General features: G+C 44.0%; 1 protein-coding gene across 18 annotated transcripts in view; it reads left to right on the forward strand.

Annotated features, from left to right (window-relative positions):
• LOC102497941 (myomegalin) overlaps window positions 1-19,873 on the forward strand; it is a 251,520-nt gene extending 231,647 nt beyond the window's left edge. For 8 of the 18 annotated variants that reach the window (XM_014583302.2, XM_014583305.2, XM_014583298.2 and 5 more), the window contains 11 exons: window positions 381-500; window positions 2,943-3,132; window positions 3,734-3,858; window positions 7,004-7,243; window positions 11,589-11,705; window positions 12,843-13,069; window positions 14,460-14,603; window positions 15,650-15,788; window positions 16,083-16,129; window positions 17,025-17,076; window positions 17,732-19,872. In XM_014583302.2, the coding sequence (XP_014438788.1) occupies window positions 381-500; window positions 2,943-3,132; window positions 3,734-3,858; window positions 7,004-7,243; window positions 11,589-11,705; window positions 12,843-13,069; window positions 14,460-14,603; window positions 15,650-15,788; window positions 16,083-16,129; window positions 17,025-17,076; window positions 17,732-17,877 (1,547 nt within the window). In that variant the 3' untranslated portion in view covers window positions 17,878-19,872. Of the gene's footprint in view, window positions 1-380; window positions 501-2,942; window positions 3,133-3,733; window positions 3,859-7,003; window positions 7,244-11,588; window positions 11,706-12,842; window positions 13,070-14,459; window positions 14,604-15,649; window positions 15,789-16,082; window positions 16,130-17,024; window positions 17,077-17,731 lie in introns of all 18 variants that reach the window. The other 10 variants (XM_014583310.2, XM_014583309.2, XM_014583299.2 and 7 more) reach the window with 5 other exon arrangements.
• The last annotated feature ends 1,682 nt before the right edge of the window (window positions 19,874-21,555 follow it).

A 21,555-nucleotide genomic window follows, 5' to 3' on the forward strand; every position in this document is an offset into this window, starting at 1 on the left:
GCCATTGTTAGGTGTGATTGGCAAATGGAGCAAGTTTGGAAGGGCTCTCCCCCAGCCCCTTCACCAAGGTGGCCTTTCTCCCCACACTCTGCTGTCACTTGAGGCCATCACTTCTACACATCATTGTCCTGCTTACACCACAGCAGCAGCTATTTAGGGAGAAAGAGTCCCCTGAACAATTGCAGCCATGGCACATGATAATGCATGCAAAGAATGCACTGAGAAGAGGCATGTGAAGACTGGGCGCTCAGCACATCATGCTTATTCAGTCCCAGGCCTGAATTCCTGGGCTTTTTGCTGGGTTGGGACAACATCTTTGGGACATATATAATGAAAAGCTTATGAAAGCATTTTTAACTAATGTGTACTTTCTGGGACAGGATCCACTTCTAACTTCTGTGGTCAGGGTCTGGAGTCTATACCTCAGCTCTTCAATGAGAACAGAGTCCTCAGGGAAGAAAACCGGAGTCTTCAGGCTCAGCTGAGTCACATTTCCAGAGGTGAGTATTCATAAACCACAACTGTGGTCACTGCAGTGGTCACTGGAGAAGCAAAGAGAAGTAGCAATAGAAGAGATACCATGACCAACCAAACCCATATTCCCATAGTCATTTTTATTCTAGAAACAGCAGCTTCCTAAGAGGACCATCAAATTCTGAGGCTCTACAGTGAATAATTCCAGGAAACCCATTGCTTTTTTTTTTTTTTAAGAGATTTTTGCCTTAGGGCACATGTGTTCACTGGAGAGGGAGACAGAGGCAGTGAGAGAGAAAGTAAGAAATTATTTCTCAGGGGATGGCCACACTGCAATCTCTTCTCCCCCTCCTCCATTCTCCTCCTGAGACCTCAGGCATGCACACACATGTGCCCAGCATGAACTTCAGGCATGCACACACACATGGCTAGAGTGAACTTTAAGCCTCTGGGTCCAGGACTCAGACTGCGGCTGACCATGTGGGAGTCCAGCGACGCAACGGCTATGCCATCTGATAGCCCCCAAACCATCACTTCTGTTCAAAGTCTATCTCATATATGCAGAGCCACTAGTTATCAAACTGAAAAACAGTTTATTATCTGTTCTATTTCCTCCCTCTCATAGCTGACTGGGAGCTACAAAAAAAGGAATATTCCCTCTGAAGTTTCTTTAGGCTTCACCAAACCTCTCTGTGTCTGTTTTGGTCCTGCTCTGCTACCCCTCCAGCTCCTACCACATCCTCTCACTTAGACTCAGGGTACTACCCTGGCGGGAGGCACTTGCAAATGTCCTCTAGAACTTTCAAGATCCAATTCAATGGGCATCCATAAGTGGGTGTCATTTCCCATGTGGCCTGGGAGGCAGGTGACCTTAGTGTTAACTGACTTGGTCAAATCTATGTATTACCAATAACAAATTATTCTTATTGACAAATATCTATCGAACAGCCATAAAATGTCTAAGGATAGTACCCCAAAGGATTAAGTCCAAAATGAAGGAATGCTTTGTGGAAAAGGAATGGAGAGGGAGACAGAGGCAGTGAGAGAGAAAGTAAGAAATTATTTCTCAGGGGATGGCCACACTGCAATCTCTTCTCCCCCTCCTCCATTCTCCTCCTGAGACCTCAGGCATGCACACACATGTGCCCAGCATGAACTTCAGGCATGCACACACACATGGCTAGAGTGAACTTTAAGCCTCTGGGTCCAGGACTCAGACTGCGGCTGACCATGTGGGAGTCCAGCGACGCAACGGCTATGCCATCTGATAGCCCCCAAACCATCACTTCTGTTCAAAGTCTATCTCATATATGCAGAGCCACTAGTTATCAAACTGAAAAACAGTTTATTATCTGTTCTATTTCCTCCCTCTCATAGCTGACTGGGAGCTACAAAAAAAGGAATATTCCCTCTGAAGTTTCTTTAGGCTTCACCAAACCTCTCTGTGTCTGTTTTGGTCCTGCTCTGCTACCCCTCCAGCTCCTACCACATCCTCTCACTTAGACTCAGGGTACTTCCCTGTCGGGAGGCACTTGCAAATGTCCTCTAGAACTTTCAAGATCCAATTCAATGGGCATCCATAAGTGGGTGTCATTTCCCATGTGGCCTGGGAGGCAGGTGACCTTAGTGTTAACTGACTTGGTCAAATCTATGTATTACCAATAACAAATTATTCTTATTGACAAATATCTATCGAACAGCCATAAAATGTCTAAGGATAGTACCCCAAAGGATTAAGTCCAAAATGAAGGAATGCTTTGTGGAAAAGGAAAAAGAACATCAAGAGATATTTCTAAATTAGCCACCTCAGAGCAAGAAGACTTGAAAGGTCACTGCTTGGGGAAGATAACAAGAGTTGATAGATAAGACAGAAGGCAGATCTACTAAACTACCACTGCATGCTTGGGATGAATAGAACAGACCACACAGGTGAGAAGATAGTAAGAGATTTACATAAATATTATTTTTCAGGCCCAGAAGAATTCCATCCCAGGAGGCTGACTGAACCCATGGCCCCATTCTCAGAGGCCCTGTTGAAATCTTTGATTTGTGCAGATCAGAGAAATGCAACAAGCCACACCCCCCATCCCCCAAAGAGCAAATGTCCTAATTTTTTAAATGGTGAAAATCATATATTTTAAAAACTATAGATAAGACATCTTAACGTTGCTCTTTGGCAAAATTCAAAAATGGATCATTAAGCACATGGTGTGTTAGTAAGAAAATGATGAGTGTGAGAAACCAGAATGTGCTCTCCAAGGGCAGGGCCCAGTGGAATGAAGATCATTGCAAAGTCAGAGATGGAGCATTCCCCAAGGTGTGTGGTAGAGTGAGTCAGCACTCGCTTTTCCCGCCAAGACAGGGCCTTCCTTCCCTTTGCCTGAGCTTTGATCGTCAGGACAGATGTGCTTGGGCTCATCTTTCTGCTGAGTGCCATCATACAAATACTCCTGTGTTCTGCTCACCAGAGCACTCCCAGGAAACAGAATGCCTGAAAGAGGCTCTGCTCTCCTCTCGATCTCGGCTTCAAGAGCTGGAAAAGGAGCTGGAACACCAGAAGGTAGAAAGGCAGCAGCTTTTGGAAGACTTGAAGGAGAAACAGCAGGAGATCTTGCATTTCAGGGAGGAACGTCTCTCCCTCCAGGAAAAAGACTCCAGGTAAAAGGGGACCCACTGATAGAGAAGGTGGCCCTATTTTCACATTAAAAGGGATAATAGCAAAAGGCAGTCAGGGTCATCTTTTGAATTGTTTCCCCTCTGCTATTCCTGATTTATGGGTGACTGTGAAAAGAAAGGCATATTTCTCTGAGAATGCCTTTTCATTCCAAAGTTGAAAGAGTGGAATCCTGTTACAGAAGGCTTTGGCAGAGCAGAAACTAGAAAGAGAAGGTTTCTATGCTTCCCATTAGCTATAGGACACTATTTTCTCTGTAACCAAGGTATCGTCTACACGAGCTGTGATGCTGTCTCCAGCCCAAGCCTGTAACAGCCTGTCCACATGAGAGCACTGTAGGAGCTGTAGGAAACGGTGCTGTTGTGTCTATTCTGCTCCTAGCTAGCACGGCTAATAGGATAACTTAAGCACAATTACTTTACCTCTGCCAGCCTCTGTCTCCACATGTAAAATAAAAGTGATGGTCTTCATGAACTCTGAGTTGACACCTGAAGCTAATGATGCAAAAGTTGGCTTACAGCTTGCTTCCCTGGTGTGTTTACGTGGGCTTGCCATCTCAGTGAGTCCTTGCCTCTCCCTTGGCAGGCTGCAACAGAAGTTGGCCCTCTTGCAGCAACAATGTGAAGAGAAACAGCAGCTCTTCCAGTCCCTGCAGACAGAGCTACAGATCTATGAGGCACTTTATGGCAATTCCAAGAAGGGGCTGAAAGGTATGTGTTCTGTACCTCCTCTACCTGATGAGCTTCCTGCCCTTGCTTAGGATAGCAATGAGGTCTTTCCTTTGAGTCACGGAGATCATGAGAATCTGTAGTGTTCTGTCTCTGAAAGTTGCTGGCCAGGTCTGGAGCTCTCAGGAAGTAACTAGGGGAGCTCATATACAAAGTGTAGAGGTGAGATGTTGGTGGCATAAGCAAGGCCTGGCCTGGACATCTTTCACAATTGGCCACAAGAGTGAAACTTCACCCAGTGAAATGTCTACAAACAAGTTAATCCATGTCTAGATTATACTTTATTTATTTATTTATTTTCAATTGCCAGAGGATGCATGTGCTTGCCAGAGAAAGACAGACAGAAGAGGGAGAAAAAGTACCACCCTTCCCAGTGGGGCACGGTCACACTGGAATCCTTTCTGCTCTGTTTCTCCATCTTGTCAGGATTTCGGACATGCAGGCGCATAGGCCTACCAAGTTTTACAAGCATTCAGGGGCCAGGATTCAAACTCCAGTCTGCAATGTGGGATCTGACTTTCTTAACCAAGAGGCTATAGGGGCAGCCCCCATCTTTATTTATTTATTTTTAATTCAAAGAACTGTTTTAATAGTGTCATCATTTGAAAGTCTCACACATGGTGAATAATACATATTGACAACCTGTGCAGCCAGTGTAGCAGAAAACTTCTTCACTGACCCTTTCCCTTAGTGGGTAGATTCAGATACAAAAACAAAAACAAAACAAAACCAAAAAAGATATTTAGGAAATATGGACCTTTTAGTAGATTTCACCACCTAGATTTCATATCTGAATTTAAATGTTTAAATACTTTTATTGAAGACTTTTGTCACTTGCTGATATATAATATTTGAGAATCTTGATTTAATTCCTCATTCTTCTCCAAATAATAAAGGGTATTTGAAGCATAATGTTAATAAATCATAGTAAGCTAAAACAGAGACTGACATCAATGGGATAAAATTTAGCAAAGATAAAAATGCAAATTCTGACCTTTATTAAAAATATCAGTGGTCGGGACCAGCAGTTGGCATAATGGCTATGTCGCTGAACTCCCATGTAGTGGCCCGTGGACCCATGGCTTAAACCCACACCGGCGCGTGTGTGTGCATGCCCAAGATCCCGAGAGGAGAATGGAGGAGAAGGGATTGTGGCGTGGCCATTCCCTCTGGGGGGTGATTTTTCACTTTCTGTCTCTCTGTCTTTCTGGTGAGCACACACGCCCTATAGCAAAAAACTCTCCAGAAAAAGAAAAAAAAAAGAACTTATGTGATTTGTATTCTCCTCCCTCAGAAAATCAAACAAAGGGTGAATTTAAATTAAGTATTTAGATTCAAATTTTCACTATTGAGACAAATTTGAATTTTCATAAAACTGATTTTGTTTTCTAATTGCCCAAGGCAAAGTAAACTAGAAACATGAATAAATATAGGACTCAACAGGCTGAGAGGACATCTATGATAATAAAAAATATGCAAAGTGTTGAGTCACAGGAAGACCAGCTGCGTGTAGAAGTTTGGTATTGGGGATATGAGAAATCAGGTTAGTGAAACAGGATCACTAGTCTATAGAAAGCCTATACTGTAATAGATGATGAGAAATATATGTATTTTCCCCCTCAAGGAAAATCAGTACATGATTAAAATAGAACTTTAAGATACTAGGTCTGATGGGACAGACCAAAATTGGGAGACCTTAGAATCCAGGAAACATTTGGGATGGGCCTAGGATATTCCAGGCATTGAGAGTTGAGATCTAATATAAGGTACCATTAAAAAGTTAAAGAGGGGTGAATAGGTGAAAAATATTTTCTAAAAAAAAAAAAAACAAAATTTAGTGAGATTTGGATTTAGGGAATGAGAAAGAAGGAGGAGCATCATGAAACTTTGGATTTTAGTCTCTGGAACCACTTCATCCTGAATTATCTCACCTTTCATACCTTTCTCTCTGTTCATGGTCTTTTAAGATTCATTTAAAAGCTACTATCATTGGAACCAACAGTTGGTGTAATGGCTATGTCGCTGGACTCCCATGTAGTTGACTGCAGTTCGAGTCCCAAACCTGGTGGCTTAAACTCACACCAGTTGTGTGTGCGTGCGTGCCCAAGATTCCAAGAGGAGAATGGAAGAGAAGGGATTGTGGCATGGCCCTCCCCCTGGGGGGTGATTTTATACTTTGTCTCTCTCTTTCTGGTGAGCAAATGTGCCTTATAGCAGAAAAAAAATAAAAGTCTCCAAAAAAAAGCTACCATCACAAGAGTTCCATCATCCCTTACCCTTAATTCCCAAATTTAATAAGATCTCTAAGCCAAAAGTTATTTTGTATACTCACTTGGTGATAAAACCTAACTTTATTGACAAGAGAATATTCATGGTTTTACCTACTTAACGGGAATATTCACATAGTTCATCGCAGAGGTAATGGTGTGTTTGAGTAAGGGCTGTGGTCTAGATGCAACTGGGCACATATAAGATACGGTATGTATGATATACACACTGTATTGATTTGCTGAAATCCAAAACAAATTGTGCCTTTTGCAATACATTCTCCCTAAAGTTTTCAGATAAGTAATTGTGGCCTTGTAGAGTATCTGTTAGATCACTTCATCTCAGAATGTAGAAACATGCATAGTGAGTGGGGTAAACAACATGGAGAGGTAGAAAAGTTCACTTAATTATGATCCCTAGTCTAAAGGCCTCACATTCTTCCATGCTACTAAAATTTCTGGTGTGTGCCTCTTCCTCCTCCCCTTTAATTTCCGAGTGTGGGATTTCTCACATCTCCTTCTCTGTCATTCCTGCCCTTCTCTCCCTCCATGCTGGCTCCCTGCCTCGGAGGCCCTTACTCTCTAGTCTGTAGGACTAAGATCAATATGAAGTTGAAATAATAGGCTCCTCTGCCAATCAAATGCCCGCTAGGTACACAGGAATAATTTTAACCTCAGAGAAATTCCAGGCTGGATTTCAGTGTGCCCAGGACCTGCAAGGAATGATGACATCTCTACCACAGATGTGTTGCCCAAACTCTACAATCACAGTGGAGTTGCTGGCAGAAAGGAATTACGCTGACAAGGACTTGTAAATACTTGGGCCATTGCTACAAGACACCTCCTCTCTCTTCTTTCAGCTTACAGCCTGGATGCCTGTCACCAAGTCCCTTTGAGCAGTGACTTGAGCCACCTGGTGGCAGAGATACGAGCTCTGAGAGGGCAGCTGGAGCAGAGCATTCATGTGAACAACTGTCTGCGGCTGCAGCTGGAGCAGCAGTTGGATGGTGGTGTTGGCAAAGCCATCCTGAGCCCCTCCTCTGTTAACCAGAACTTCTCAGCCAACCCTGACTCACGAAACACTCAGCCACTCTTCCAAGGTAGGAAGAAAGAGGGAATTTGGGAAACTTCAGCCTGTGAGGTGGTCAGCAGGATAATGGTAGTGGAAAGGGCATTCTTGCTTTTCCCATACTCCTTAGGATCAGATTGAAATAGGAGATTCTTTTAGGATCTTGAGAACAGTATGGGATCTAAGGTCAGAGCTGGTTCCAGACTGTGAGTTTACCACTGCCAGGTTGTTTACTTTGGGTGAGGGATTTAAGCTCTCAGGTATTTAAGGCTTAGTTTTTTCATCTTTCAGATAGAAGTAATAATAATAATATATATGTTATATGGTTACTTGGACTATTAAAGAAATAATGCATAAGTACTTCATACAATAGGAATTTCTCAATTATCTACAGCTGTATTGGTTAATACTTATTGGCTACATTTGTGTAGTGCTTTAAAATTTACCCAATGTTTTCGAATATATAATTTCATCTGAGATAGGGAAGATTTTACTATCTCCGAATTTCATATAAGGAAACTTAGGCACTGAAACATGAGCAGATGAGCTAGGGTCTACAGGACTTCTTCCCAGACTCTCTAGCCTGGGTCTCCTTTACCTCACAAGAAGAGACTCAGCGGGACTAGCAGTTGGTGTAATGGCTATGTTGCTGGACTCCCATGTCATCAACTGTGGTTCAAGTCCCAGACCTGGTGGGTTCAACTCATGCTGGGTGTGTGTGCATGCATGCCCAAGATCCCGAGAGAAGAATGGAGGAGAAGGGATTGTGGCGTGGCCATCCCTTCTGGGGGGGGTGATTTCTCACTTTCTGTCTCTCTCTCTTTCTGGCAAGTGAATGCGCCCTATAGCAAAAACCTCTAAAAAAAATAAATAAATAAAGAGGGGACTCAGCTATGCAACAAAATATTCCTATACCCAAAGAAACCAGGGCTATGGCATATTTGAACAGTGGCATATTTATTCTAGGTAGCAGTCATCCATTTCTTCTGTTCCTGGCCCCTGTCTGTCTTTTAGGATGAGCATGTCTGACCAGATCTCTCCCTTTCTTCTCAACATCCAACCAATATTAATTTCACTTCTCCCAGTTTTACTTTGTTATTATTTCTTTTTAGGTTTTTGCCATAGGGCATATGAACTCACTGGAAAGGAGAGAGAGAGAGACAGTGAGGGGGAAAGAGAGAAGTCCCCCCCTTCCTCCCAGGAGGGATAGCCATGCCACAATCCTTTCTCCTCCATTATTCTCCTGGGATTTTGGGCTTGTGCACACACATGTGAATTTAAAGCTATTAGGTTTGGGACTTGAACCATGGTTAGGCCATGTGGGAGTCCTGTACAGTAACCACTACACATCTTTTGGCCCCTCCCAATTTTAATATAAATTTTAATATTGCCCCCCACCCCAACCTCTTGACACATTCAATTTCTACTTCCTTTTCCTTTTTTAAATTTTTATAAAACAAAACTTACCTAATATTATTTTCAACACTAAACTTTATATTCTTTTGTACTTCCCAACCACCCTCTTTTCTTTTTTTCAGAGATTTTTGCTATAGGGTGCATACACTTGCTAGAGAGACAGAGTGAGAAATCACCTCCCCAGGGGAATGACAATACCACAATCCCTTCTCCTTCATTATCCTCTTAGGATTTTGAGCACACACATATATGTGCCCAGTATGAGTTTCAAGCCAGTGTGTCCAGGACTTGAACTGTAGTCAGCCACGTGGGGGTCCAGTGTCTTAACAATCATGCCACCTGCTGGCCCCTACCACTCACTCTCTACCACTCACTCCCCTCCCTTACAGTCTCTGGTATCTACACTTATCCTCTCTACTATCATATCTTGATCTTTCCATTTCTACCATAGAGTGTAGTCATTTGGTACATATTGAATGTGGGTATACAGTATGCATCTTCAAAATCTGGCTCACTTCACTTAATATTAAGTCTTTTCTATTCATCCACTTTGAATCAAACATAGAGTCTCATTGTTTCTTATGGCTGAGTAATATTCCATAGTATATATGTGCTACAGTTTTTCAACCTAATCATCAGTTTTTGACACTTAGGTTGATTTAATATCTTAGCAGTTGTGAATAATGCTGCAATAAACATGGATGTGCAAGTGTCTTTTAAACTGATGGTGTTTCTATACTTTGTGTAAATACCAAGGAGTGGGATTACTGGGTCACATGGCAGTTCTAGGTTTTTGAGGAACCTCCATATTGTTCTCCACAGAAGTTGTACTAACATATATTCCTACCAACAGTGTAAGAGTGTTGCCTTTTCACCACAACCTTACTAGCACTTGTTATATATATTTTCTATCCTAGCCATTCTAATTGGGGCTAAATAGTGTCTCATTGTGGCTTTTATGTGCATTTCCCTTATGACAAGAGATGCTGAACATTTTTTCATGGGCATTTTGGCCATTTATAAGTTTTCCTCTGAGAGTTGTGTATTCAGTTCACTGGTTCATTTTTAAGTTTTTTCTGAGAGGTTTTTTTTTTTCTTTTTTTTTTTTTTTTTTTTTTTTGGGCATTGTGGCTCCCCAAGCAGACAAAAAAATAGGGCATGTGTGCTCACCAGACAGACAGAGAGAGAGACAGAGAGACAGAAAGCAAGAAATCACCCCCCTCGGGTGATGGCCATGCCACAATCCCTTCTCCAATCTCTTCTTGGGATCTTGGACATGCACACACATGCGCCTGGTGTGACTGAAACTTCAGTCAACTACATAGGAGTCCAGCAACGAAGCCATTATGCCATCTGCTAGTCCCTAAGATTTTTTATTTTTGTATGGGTAAGCTCCTTGAGTACGTCATGTGTTCTGGCTATCAATCCATTGTCTGAGAAATAATTTGCAAATTTTTTTCCTATTCTGAGAGTTGCCTTGTCACTCTTACTGTTGTTTTCCTAGATGCAAAGAAGCTTTTTAGCTAGATGTAATCCTGCTAGTATATTTTTGGGATTATTGCCTGTGCTTTAATTAAGAAATCTTTGCCTACTCTACTTCCTTTTCTTTTTCCTTTTGATATACCACTTAATTCATCACCTTGACTCACTTCCATGGCTATAGTCTTAATTCTATTATAATGGGCAACTACTTTTACTCAGGTTCTCTAAAGCTTTCAAACTGTCATACCTGCTTTTCCTGGTTCATGTTAATACTTACTTTTCTCTGCTTCTGTTTCTGATGGATGCTCATTTATCAGACAGTGACCCCATCTATCAAATGAAGGTGACACTCACAAAATCATAGTGTTATGGCTATCCAGTAAGAAAAAATGTAAGCATAGTGCCTGGCCTATAGGAACAACTCACCTGATATTAGGTGGGGGCCTTATCCTCCTCAGGGCTGCCATGATGGATGGAGTGTTCAGTTATGTTTTTTCTCTTCCTTCCAACCAGTCTTTCTCTTCTTACTGGCTTCTCACACTACAGCCAAGACTCAGCCCCCCAGCTCAATCCCTGCTTCCCCACCCCTATCCCCACCTACACACATAGAGGCCTGAGGTGGAAATCAGGCTCTGGGCCACACTTAACTGGGCAGGTCCCGTTCTGTTTTCTTTGTGGTATTTTCCAATTCATCCATTACAGGGTTGTGTCCTGGTCTTTATTAGTGCACCTTTAAGCCACCAAACTTTCTGCTCCGATTCTTTTCATATAACTAAATATTTTTAGTCTTAATTCATCAGAATGGTGACTGAAATTTTAGTTTCAGTGTTCATAAGTCTATTCATTCTTAGATTCCCTTTTTAAATATATATTATACACATTTGTATTTAGTTATAAAGCATTGTAATATACATACACACAGATTATACTCAAAATTTGGTTTATAAAAACATACCTAATTTTTTCAGAGAAATTTTTGCTATAGGGTGCATGCACTCACCAGAAAGACAGAGAGAGGTAGAGAGACAGAAAGTGAGAAATCAGCCCCCCGGGGGTGGTGGTGATGCTGCAGTTCCCTCTCGTCCATTCTCCTCTTGGGATTTGGGGCATGCACACACACACACACACGACTGGCATGAGTGTGAAGCCACCGGATCTGGGACTTGAACCACAGTTGACCATGTGGGAGTCCAGCAACATAACCATTATACCATGTGCTGGTCCTCCTAATAATTTTTTTATACTGAAACTTGTGTTCTCAAGGATCACCATCCATTTATACCAACATTATTTTGTTCTGAAGCATGGAAACATACTGAACTAGTTTGTTTATTCATCAATTATATCTTGTGGCTGATGGTTATATATGATGTGAATCATGGTGCCTTACATCTTTATTAGTGAAGACTAGGTTGTACATTTGCTTGGTGTGTAGTGTGTTTCAGAATTCCTGACATTCAGGTGTTTTTGCTCCCTAGATTCAGTTGCTTCTCCTCCAGTCCGGGATGTTGACATGAATTCCCCAGCTCTGGTCTTCTCCAGTCCTCCTTCCTCTGCTCCTGGCTCAGAAACAACCATCTTCAATAGGGCACAAGGTAAATACAGCACTAAACCTTGGAAATGATTAATACAAATAATCCTTCATTGTCTAAATACATTATCTGAATTTAGAGTGTTCTTTCTGCATGTTCCCAGGCCCTTTGCCTATTCATTGCATCTTCTTTGGCTGTCCTTCTTTATTAAAAAAAAATGTGGGTGATCAATATTTTGAGGTTTTTGGTTTGGTTTGTTTTGTTATTGAAAGTTTACTTCATTTATTTTGAGGGAGAGAAAGAGAAGTATCCTCAGCAGGGTGTCTGCATGCTGCAGTCCTTCCCCTAATTTTGTAACTAGCTGGGATTACGGGTGTGCATGGGTGTACTTTGTATGTTCAGATAAGCCTGGCATCAAACACAGGCTTCTCATATAGCTCCAGTTTTGTGCAGGAACACCCAACCACCTGTACCAGTGTGGCTGGGCCTAGCTGCCCTTCTAGTCATTATTCTTCCTCTGACAGTTTCCTACTCCTCCATTTTTGGCTTTGCTGTACAGTAATTATTCCATTCTTGAAAGTTCTCTTTTGGGAACTTTTGACAAGGAAATCCTTTGATTTCCTTGTCAGTATCATCTCTACTCAGATTCTTTGCAAAACCCTTTTAAAAAAAAAAAAATCTTTTTTTGTTGTTGTTGTTGTTGTTTCTTCCATGAAAGAAAAACAGTGAGAGAGACAGAAAGAGAGGAATCTTTAATAGGGTCTTTACATTGTGTTTCATACCCAGTCTTAGCCAGCCAGGACTGGCAAGTGCATGCACACGGTGGTATGCTCAGGGGAACCCAGAGCACAAACCTGATCTTTTGCAAGTGGTTCTAGTTGTGTTATTACTGTACCACCACCTACTTCTCTATTCAGATTTTTTAAAAAAGCATTTATTAATATTTGCCCTAAATATCCAATTTATCAATAAGAAAAAAACTTTTTTTCATCTGCCGATTTGATCATTATGGAATGAGGTAAGAAATTTTATAAGAGTGTAGAACCCAAACTCCTTCTGTGTACATCAAGCTACCACTATATACTCTAGGGCTGTCTTTCTTACCCCTGCCTCTTTCTCGATTTCTTTTAGATTACAGTGAACTGAGGATATCGTCATGAATGACAGTTGATTCTGTCTTGCTGTGGTTTCATTTTTCAGGTCTGGGTTTGGATGCTTCTCCAGAAATAAAGACCCCTCCCAAGCTGGAGGGTGATGCTACTGATGGCTCCTTTGCAAATAAGCATGGCCGCCATGTCATTGGCCACATTGATGACTTCAGTGCCCTAAGACAGCAGATCGAAGAAGGCAAAATACTTGTCAAAAAGATAGCATCTCTTGTGAGATCATCATGCAACTTCCCTGGGCTTGAAGCTCAAGGCACAGAGGTATGCACAGCTGTAGCAGTTACGTCCACCCTTTCCTCACGCTCTTTCTTCCTCTTCTCCCACTTATTTTTTTCATGCTCTATTTGTCCCAACAGCCAAGGATATCTCTTACATTTATACCATCCAGACCATTTCGTCTCTGTCTCCTGTTTGCACTACAAGTTCTGCTCTGTTCCAGATGTAGCTTATGGGATATTTCTCCTCTGATCCACAGAAGAGTTGTGCTGCATCATCAGCTGACATTTGTTCAGTGTCGACATGTGGTGGTGCTGTACTGAGCACCGTTTGGTAGCTTTCTGTCTTACAGTCAGGCTGGCACCTGGCTGTCTGTGGGCAGAATAAACTCAGTCAGATGAACAGAAATAGAGGGATTTGCATCCATGTGGCCACATATGTGGGAGGAGTGAGAAGCCTGGCAGCCATGGGGTTTCCTTTGAGCAGGGGAAGAGAAGCAGCTTGCAAAGCTTCTCAGAGCACATTCCTCTCGAGAGAGCAGGCACCAGAGGCTGTGCTGTCTGAGCTGCTAAGGACAGCCCTGCCTTTTAGGAGCTCCCATCCTAGAGGATAAGACGGGCACATGATAAAAGACTTGGAGGTACAGTGTGAGGAGTTGTCCTCTGTGTGGTGAGGGCACTAATATAGAAGCAATCATACCCCAGGCAAGGAAGATAATGGGTTCAGAGAGGGTGTATCAAGGAGGATGAGGGGTTTTTGTTAACTTTATTTTGGGAGAGAGAGAGATACACAGACACCCTTCAGGGTCTTGCCACACATAGTTCTTCCCCAAGCCTTCTAGTCAGTCAGGAGCATGGGCATACCTGCAGGTATGCCTGGAGTTTCATATCAACCCAGGATTTGAACCCGGCCATCCTCATATGACTTTAATATTGCACAGGAGTGCCCTACCACCCACACCATGATGGGTGGGACTTTTAAAATGATTATTTTTAAAGACAGTGTCTCACTCCTCTCCTAGCTGGTATGCCATCAGTCCAGGCTCTATTTTAGACAGGGTCTGGCTAAGTCCAGGGCATCTGTGAGCTTGCAATCCTCCTTCCTTAGAGTCCTGAATCTCTGAGATCACAGGTGCACACCCCTGCACCTGAACTTTCAGTTGCATCAGGAATTGAACCTGGTACAAGAGGAGCACAGCCATCTCAGCAGCTGGGCTCCAAGGAGGAAGTAGGTTGTCAAGGTGGAGAAGGACATTGCTGGTACAGGGCACAGCTCTGGAGTCCTGATAGCTACATATGGTTTGGCAAGAGTTTGACAGGCAGGTCCATGTTCTGTGCCTCACTCCCAAAAGAAGCCTGAGCCCTGTGCTCCAAGAAAAGTACTCTGTATGCTCTCAGCTCTCGTGATTATCATGTGTACCTTCCCTTTTCCCCAGGTGCTGGGGAGCACAGGTGCCCATGAGCTTCGGAGCAACACCAGTGTCCTGCACCACACCCTGGAGGAGTCAGCTTCCCTCCTCACCATGTTCTGGCGAGCAGCCTTGCCAAGCTCCCACAGCCCTGCACTGCCTGGCAAAGCGGTAAGAGGCCGGTATCCTTTACTGGTTCAGACCCAACTCTTCTTTCCTCTGTATTGCCCTGTCTCCTCAGTCCCACAGCTTTTCCAAAGATCAGGAGCTGCATAGCATAGTGACATGGAGTAGACAGGCCATTAGGGGAGTGAGCATCTTTGAGAGGAGACCTCTGATCCATGGTGGCTGCTTTCATTGCAGCTCTGATGGAATCCTTTCTCTTCATAACCCCCTGCTCCAGGATAAAAAATCAGAGATGAAAGGGAAGGATATGGAGAAGGCAGATGCTTCATAACCTTGATAATGCATAAATAGTTTCCACAACTGTTCAGGGACATGGTAATGCTTTACCGCCTCCTTCTCCCAGCCTTCTTGTTTGCTTAGTCAAGTGATCGTGAAATGTCACTGTACTAGGACTGTGAGCCTCCTTTAGCCACCCCCTCAAATCCCAATATATCACTTAAGTTTTCATCTCTGGGTCAGGCCAGGGGAAGGTCAATCACCCTCAGATTCTCTCAGATTTCAGGCAGACTCCAAGTGGCAGACTCTTGTGTAGGCAGGTTTCAAGGTCCCCTCCCCATGGAGTCCAGCTTCAGACTAATGTCACTGATCTCTTTGGGACCTGGATATGCTAATTCCAGGGGAGAGGGTGTTTTGCACAGGTATTTACAGACTTGTAAACCACCTTCGGGCCAGCACTGTCTACCCGGACATAGCATTTCTCAGCTCCTTTAGCTTGTGATGACGGTGTGACGAAACTGACGTCAGGACTAAATTCAAACTCCTACTCACAGGTGGGAATTTCATACTTTCCTGGAGGCAGATTGTCTTCAGCACCAGGAATATAGGCCTGTTAGTCTGCACGAGGGCTTCCAGGTTTTCAGTGTTCCTACCTAATGGCTTACCTCAAACTGTCCTCAACTAAAGGGATTAGTCTTTAATGGAGGGAATACAGTCCATAGGAAGGTGAGAAGATTGTGAAATCCTACTGATGACTGTAAAGAGGCACACAGAATGGAGTGACAGTTAACTGAAAGCCTATCCCTCTTCCCCAGGGAGAGTTGATGGAAAGGGAACTTCTGGACCTGAGAACCAAAGTATCCAAACAGGAGAGGCTCCTGCAGAGCACAGCTGAGCGTCTGAAGACTGCCAACCAGCAGAAGGAGAGCATGGAGCAGTTTATCGTCAATCAGCGTAGGTGCCGCAGTCAGAGGGGAAGAGCAGAGGGGGTGGTATCCCAGACACTCCTTCCTGTGCTGTAGATGAACAGTGACCACAGAGCCTTGGGGATGTTGGGCTGGAAGATACTGATGTGATGTCCCCACAACTTCTGTGCCATGATTAATTGTTGGTGCAGATGGAGTAGAGAATGGGGTGGAGGCAGCAAGAAACCCCAGGCTGAGGAGCTAGAAGGAAATGCTTTAGAATACAGGCAAGTAAGAGCCCAGCTGGTAACTTCTGCTTTGTGGGACTGTTTTGTTGTTCCAGTGACCAGGACTCATGATGTTTTGAAGAAGGCAAGGACTAATTTGGAGGTAAGGAAACTATTGTACCAGTCAGAGGCACAGAGCCACCCCAAACCCATCACTATCTGTCATCAGAGCCTGTAGGTGACCCTCCACCTGCTTTGACCTTACAGGAGAAGATTTCTGGTCCACTTGTAGGTTCTCCATGATCACCCATCTAGTTTCTGTCCCCCTCACCCTCCCACACAGTTGGCTTTCTCTTCTGACATGTTTACATGTTTATTTGCTCTCACATTGTAATCATCTCTACTTTTCACTCCAGCTGTCTCTCCTTTATGCCAAGTTGGGAATCTAGAGAAATGCAATTCAGTTGATTCTCAAGGTCAGAAGTCTCTCAGGAGCCTGCCTCTTAATTAGCTTTGGTAAAGGGTCTGGAGGCAGTTACATGTTCTGTGTTTCCTATACTACTTTATGAAAAAAAATAAAGCAAGTACAACCTAATAAGTGGATTTCTCTGTACGCTACTGGGTTGCGAACAACAATTTCATTTTGATCTATCCTTTTCTTTAAGGAACATCATGAAAGAGACCTGTTGGATCTTATCGATCTAAAAGAAAATTGGATTAGAAATAAAAACTGTACCTTAAGAGGAAAGATTTCATATGTATGCTAGACATTACTTACAATTACTTGAAACATTTCCTATGAAGTACTTTGAAAGGAATCTTGAGGTGTATGAAATGGTTTAAAAATCAGAAACTAAACCTTTTAACTTGGACTTCAAAGCTTCACTGTAAGCAGATGAGCATATCGCTATACTGTAGCCTGAGCAAATACTGATCTCCATAGTGTGAAAGTGGGTTGGGTTGTTTTAACTTACTGTTTTTTTTTAATCTCTTCTTTTTTGTGCTAACTGCCCCCCTTTTTTTTCTTGATGATTCCTTTCTTTCCTGAGCCTCTTTAGACCAACACTTACAAGATTACTTCTGTAAAGCCTTATTCCTGTCTCAGAAAAGGTAACCCAACAGCCTCAAGTACCTGCTGGATTCTTCAGTATGGAAGCTTTCCTCTCTGTTTCCATAGACCTGAAGAATGGCCTGAGGGCAGTGTTCTAATCCTACATTTGTCACTAACTGGCGGTGTGGCTTTGGCTGGTCTCTTAGGTTCTGTGAGATTACTGCCTCTTACCTGTAAAAGGTGGGCCTAGGCTTAGGTGATCTCTGAGGTCTTTGCTGACTTGGTCTTTCCTCTCCTCAATATGATACCAGGGACACAAATGCAATGGGTCTTCCCGGCAAACTGTCCTCTCACGCTGTTTCTAATATGCATGTTTAATGCTAAGCACTTCTTTTACTGGGAGGTGGCAAAGGCCATGTTTTTACTCCAGACAGAACGACTTGGACTGTGAACTGGCTCCTGAAGGAGTGGCAGGATTGGGCCAACCAGTATGCAGTGGCTTGGAGCGGGGATCTCCACATGGGGGCGGTGGGGAGGCTTTTCCTCTAACATGGGACTGCTGGTTGCGTGTCTTGACTGCAGCACGTCCCCTCAGCTCATTTTGTTAACTGGCTGTCACCATGCTCCTGCTTCTTGTCACCACTCCAACCTCAGGTAGTTACCAGCAGAGCTTGACAATACACTCTGACGTGATTGCTTTTATTTTGTCTGCAGGTGAAATCCATAAGGGCTCTGTCATGCACTCCAGCCTTGTGACCCTTGCCTTCCAGGAGCCATGCAAAAAGCAAAGCCATCAGAGGTCCTTAAAACAGCAGGAAGGATCGGCCTGCACCCCCTGTGTGCCACTACCTATCTGCTGAGGAGGATCGGGGCTCCTCCTGGAGGGTTCAGAAGAGGAAGTCAGAAATAAATCCTGTGGGGCAGGGCAGAAAGCCCTTCTGGTAGCTATGGAACACCATTAGCCAAGGCCCACTTGCCCCAGCATGAAGCAAAACGCGTAGTTTGCGTAGAGGACCTTGTGACACTGCTCCTAAACAGCACCAGCGGCACAGGAATGAGAAACAGCACATTTGCCTCAGCAGCTATCCTCCGATGGTCAACTCAGGGGAAACTGGACCCTGCCTCCTATGAGTGGGGCAGGTGTCCCAACGCTGGAGCTCCTCGGGCAGTTCTAGAAGCACACTACTGAGCTGTGGTGCCTGCTGGACAGTGTTGGTGGGAGCTCAGTGAGCACCACTCACAGACTCACACCTGACCCTGGGCCAGCTCCCTTGGGTCAAGCCAGGCTGGCCTTCAGTTTACATGCCCCACCCAAGTTCTTTGAGTCCACATGGTGGAAGTGGTGTCTTCCCAGATGCCATCTCAGGCTTAGCCTAGCCTCCTATTTCTTTTCTTTTATGATCTCCAAATTGTACTGACCTCACTCTAAATATGCTCTCCCATTTTGTCACTCTCACTCCCTTGGGGGAACTGGGGACTGAGGGCCAGACCAAACCCGTTAAAAGCCACGCATATAGCAAGCCTGTGCTCATTGTTAAGTGGCATTGGAGGGGTCTCTGGCTGTGCTAAAGGCTGGTCTGTGTCTTCATAGTGCTTATAGGACGTGTGTACGTGTGTATAAATGTATGATACTGATTTATATATGTTGCTATAGCCATATATTGAAGGCCAGCATAACTGGTGGACAGGGTCATTGACATGAGATAGAACAGTTTTTTTGGTGACTGTTGAAGCAAAATATGTATACAGAATTAGTTTTTCTTTCCCCTGCTTTCTTTCCTATTTCTGTACTAGTCCCTGAACAGTATAAGAGCAGAAAAGACAAAATGTCATTAAGCAGCTCATACTCTAATGCTTAAAGTCTAAGTTTAAAAGATTAAGGCTTTCCATCTTTGTTTTGTAAAAAACCCCAGTCTAAAAATATTAGGGAGTGGTTCTTCGAGTTGACGTGCTTTTGTATCAGCTATGGAGATGACACAGGGCTCTGGTCCCGGGAGATTTAGCTCCTGTGGACCCAGAATCTGCACTTTTACATAAGCAGCCTGGATGATCTGGATGGAGGTGGGCTGCAGGTCACAATTTGAAAAGCACTTGTCTATAACATCAGATCAAAATTACGTATACATTTGTTCAAGGGTCTTTAACTGAGAAGTATACATCTTGTATCAGTTATTTCACTTAAAATTGGAATTAAAATATTCCTTGGCAAAAGCCCTTTGTTATGTCTTTTTGACTTCCAGAATTAAAACGAAACAATTATTTCCTAAAAAGCAGTTAAAAGCAAAACAAGAACAGCAAGAACAGAAAACTTAACCACAACTACCATTACCAACTTCACCAACACTCTCACAGGGATCGGATCCATCAGCAGACTCCTGCTGGGGGGAGCCCCACCCCACATCAGTAATGAGGATGAACACCTAAGATGTGCTTTCACGTCAGCCATGTAAGCCTCTCCACGAGTGCCTTTGGCTGTCTAATACAGAGGAACTCACTGGCAGAGTCAACTGAATGCATGACAAGTCAGCAAAACTTTGAAGTATTATTTAAAGACAGAGTAGCCAAATTTGAAGACCCCCTTATCCTGTGGGTTGTTGGTTTTTGTCTAGTTTCCAGCTATTCTCCTTCCTTTATCCCTATGCTGCCAGGGCTGGGAGGCCTCTCGGTAAGATGATCAGTAATCACTGGACAACTCAAATATTGACCCTAATAAGTTCACTTTATAAATTGGTAATATTTATGACAGCAACAACATATTACATCATTTAAGTCAGAGATCACAAGTTACTTTTGGGGAAAAGTCTTGAAAGCCAATCTTGTATTTCACCCTTTGTGAATGGTAAAAAGTATCTCTGTGCCTAAATAAAAATGGTTGAAAAAAAATGTACCTTTGAGAGGTGGATTCTTCAAGTTTAATTTTTTGCAGCTTATATTCTTTTCCTACGACAGGAGCAGACTCAAAATATCAGTCTGTGTGATGGGTAATGCCTTCCAACTTGCCATAATTCAAATATGAACTTTTATTTTCCTATTAGAGAAGGATGGAAGGGATGAAAGAGGACAGGTGCTTAGTGAAAAACTTAAAACATTAAACATATCTCCTGGTCTGTCAAAGACCTACAGAATTTACACAGGGTTTATCATGTCCTTCAGATCTAACTGCCAAAGTGAATGAGCGAGGTGTGTACTGATTTTATGCTACTGTCATATTACCATAAAATCAGTGGCTTACAAGAACACAAATCCATTATCTGACAGTTCTCTAGCTTAGGATTCAGCGAGGGTCTCAACTGGACTAAAATCGAGGTTCGGCAGGGCTGCCTTACCTTCCGGTGGCTCGAGGGGGTCATCCTTTCTTTTCTCTCCCAGGGTTTAGAGGTCATCCACATTCCTTGGTTTGTGACCCTCGTTTGTAACCTTTTCTCCTCTTCAAAACCATCACAGGTAGAATCCTTCTCACTTCCATCAGTATGGCCTCCTTTTCTGGCTCCTCGTCCATTTTTAACGACCTGTGTCATTACTTGGAGGCCCTTCCATTTAATCTAGAATAGTCTCCCCATCTCAGGGTCCTTAACATATTCACACCTGCCGGGTCTCTTTTTCTAGATAGTGCAACATATTCTAAGCCTCTAGATACCAGGGTCGGTGTATCGTATGGGGGCATTACTCTACTTATCACAGCACCCTTAGACTTGGAAACCAGTAGCCGCGACGACGCTAAAATCAACACACGGACTGATCCACATGTAGCCACTCTGCCTCCCCACCCTGGTCAAGCTGTCTTCGCGGTTCAGTCTGCTTCCTGTGAGCCAACCTTGGGCGACATTCTCATCCTGCGCAACATTCGTCTGGTCATAGCCTTGAGCCAGGGCCGCAGTTTGAGCGGAACTCGGCTGTATTCCTCCGCCATGTCTGGTTACCCGGCCTACCGGACCACAGACGCCTTTTGGTCAAAGCTCATCCCGCGGAATTTGTACGTTTCCCCCCCAAATGAGGAGGAGACGCGCTGAATAAGCCCTCCCCTGGCCCGTTGTCTGAGTTGGAGGCGCCGGGGCAGGGCTCCTGGCTCTCGTGCTCCTAGCGCGCGCTGCTCCCTGGGCTGCTACCCAGGCGTTCAAGGCGGGTCCTGCAGCGCCGCGGCCGAGGCTTGCGAGCTTCTGGCCCGGCCCTGGTCCCGGGCAAAGGAGGGCTGTCCCTCGCAGAGGCGCACTCCCTCCGCCGCTGGGTCTGCCTCTCCATGGCGTCTTGGCAGCAAACCCGGATCCAGGCGTACCTGGAGAAGAAGATCGACCCTCTGTTTGAGGTAAGGCGTGGAGGAGGGCGGACCCGTTCGTCTTTGGGGAAAAGGAATGCAGAACCAGAACCAGAACCCCTCAGAGGGAACGAGGGGCAGCCTGTTTGCTAACTGATTGCAAACAGGGAGTATTTCTAATCCACCTTTGTAAATTGCCTGCTGGGAAATGTTGCAAGCTAAATTGCAACTGTTCTGCACCTGCTTTGGGACTCTTCCGGCCTGCAACATCTCTGACCTAGACTGT

The sequence above is a fragment of the Tupaia chinensis genome, unplaced genomic scaffold, assembly GCF_000334495.1.
Source record: "Tupaia chinensis unplaced genomic scaffold, TupChi_1.0 Scaffold144247_1, whole genome shotgun sequence".
Taxonomy (NCBI): Eukaryota; Metazoa; Chordata; class Mammalia; order Scandentia; family Tupaiidae; genus Tupaia; species Tupaia belangeri.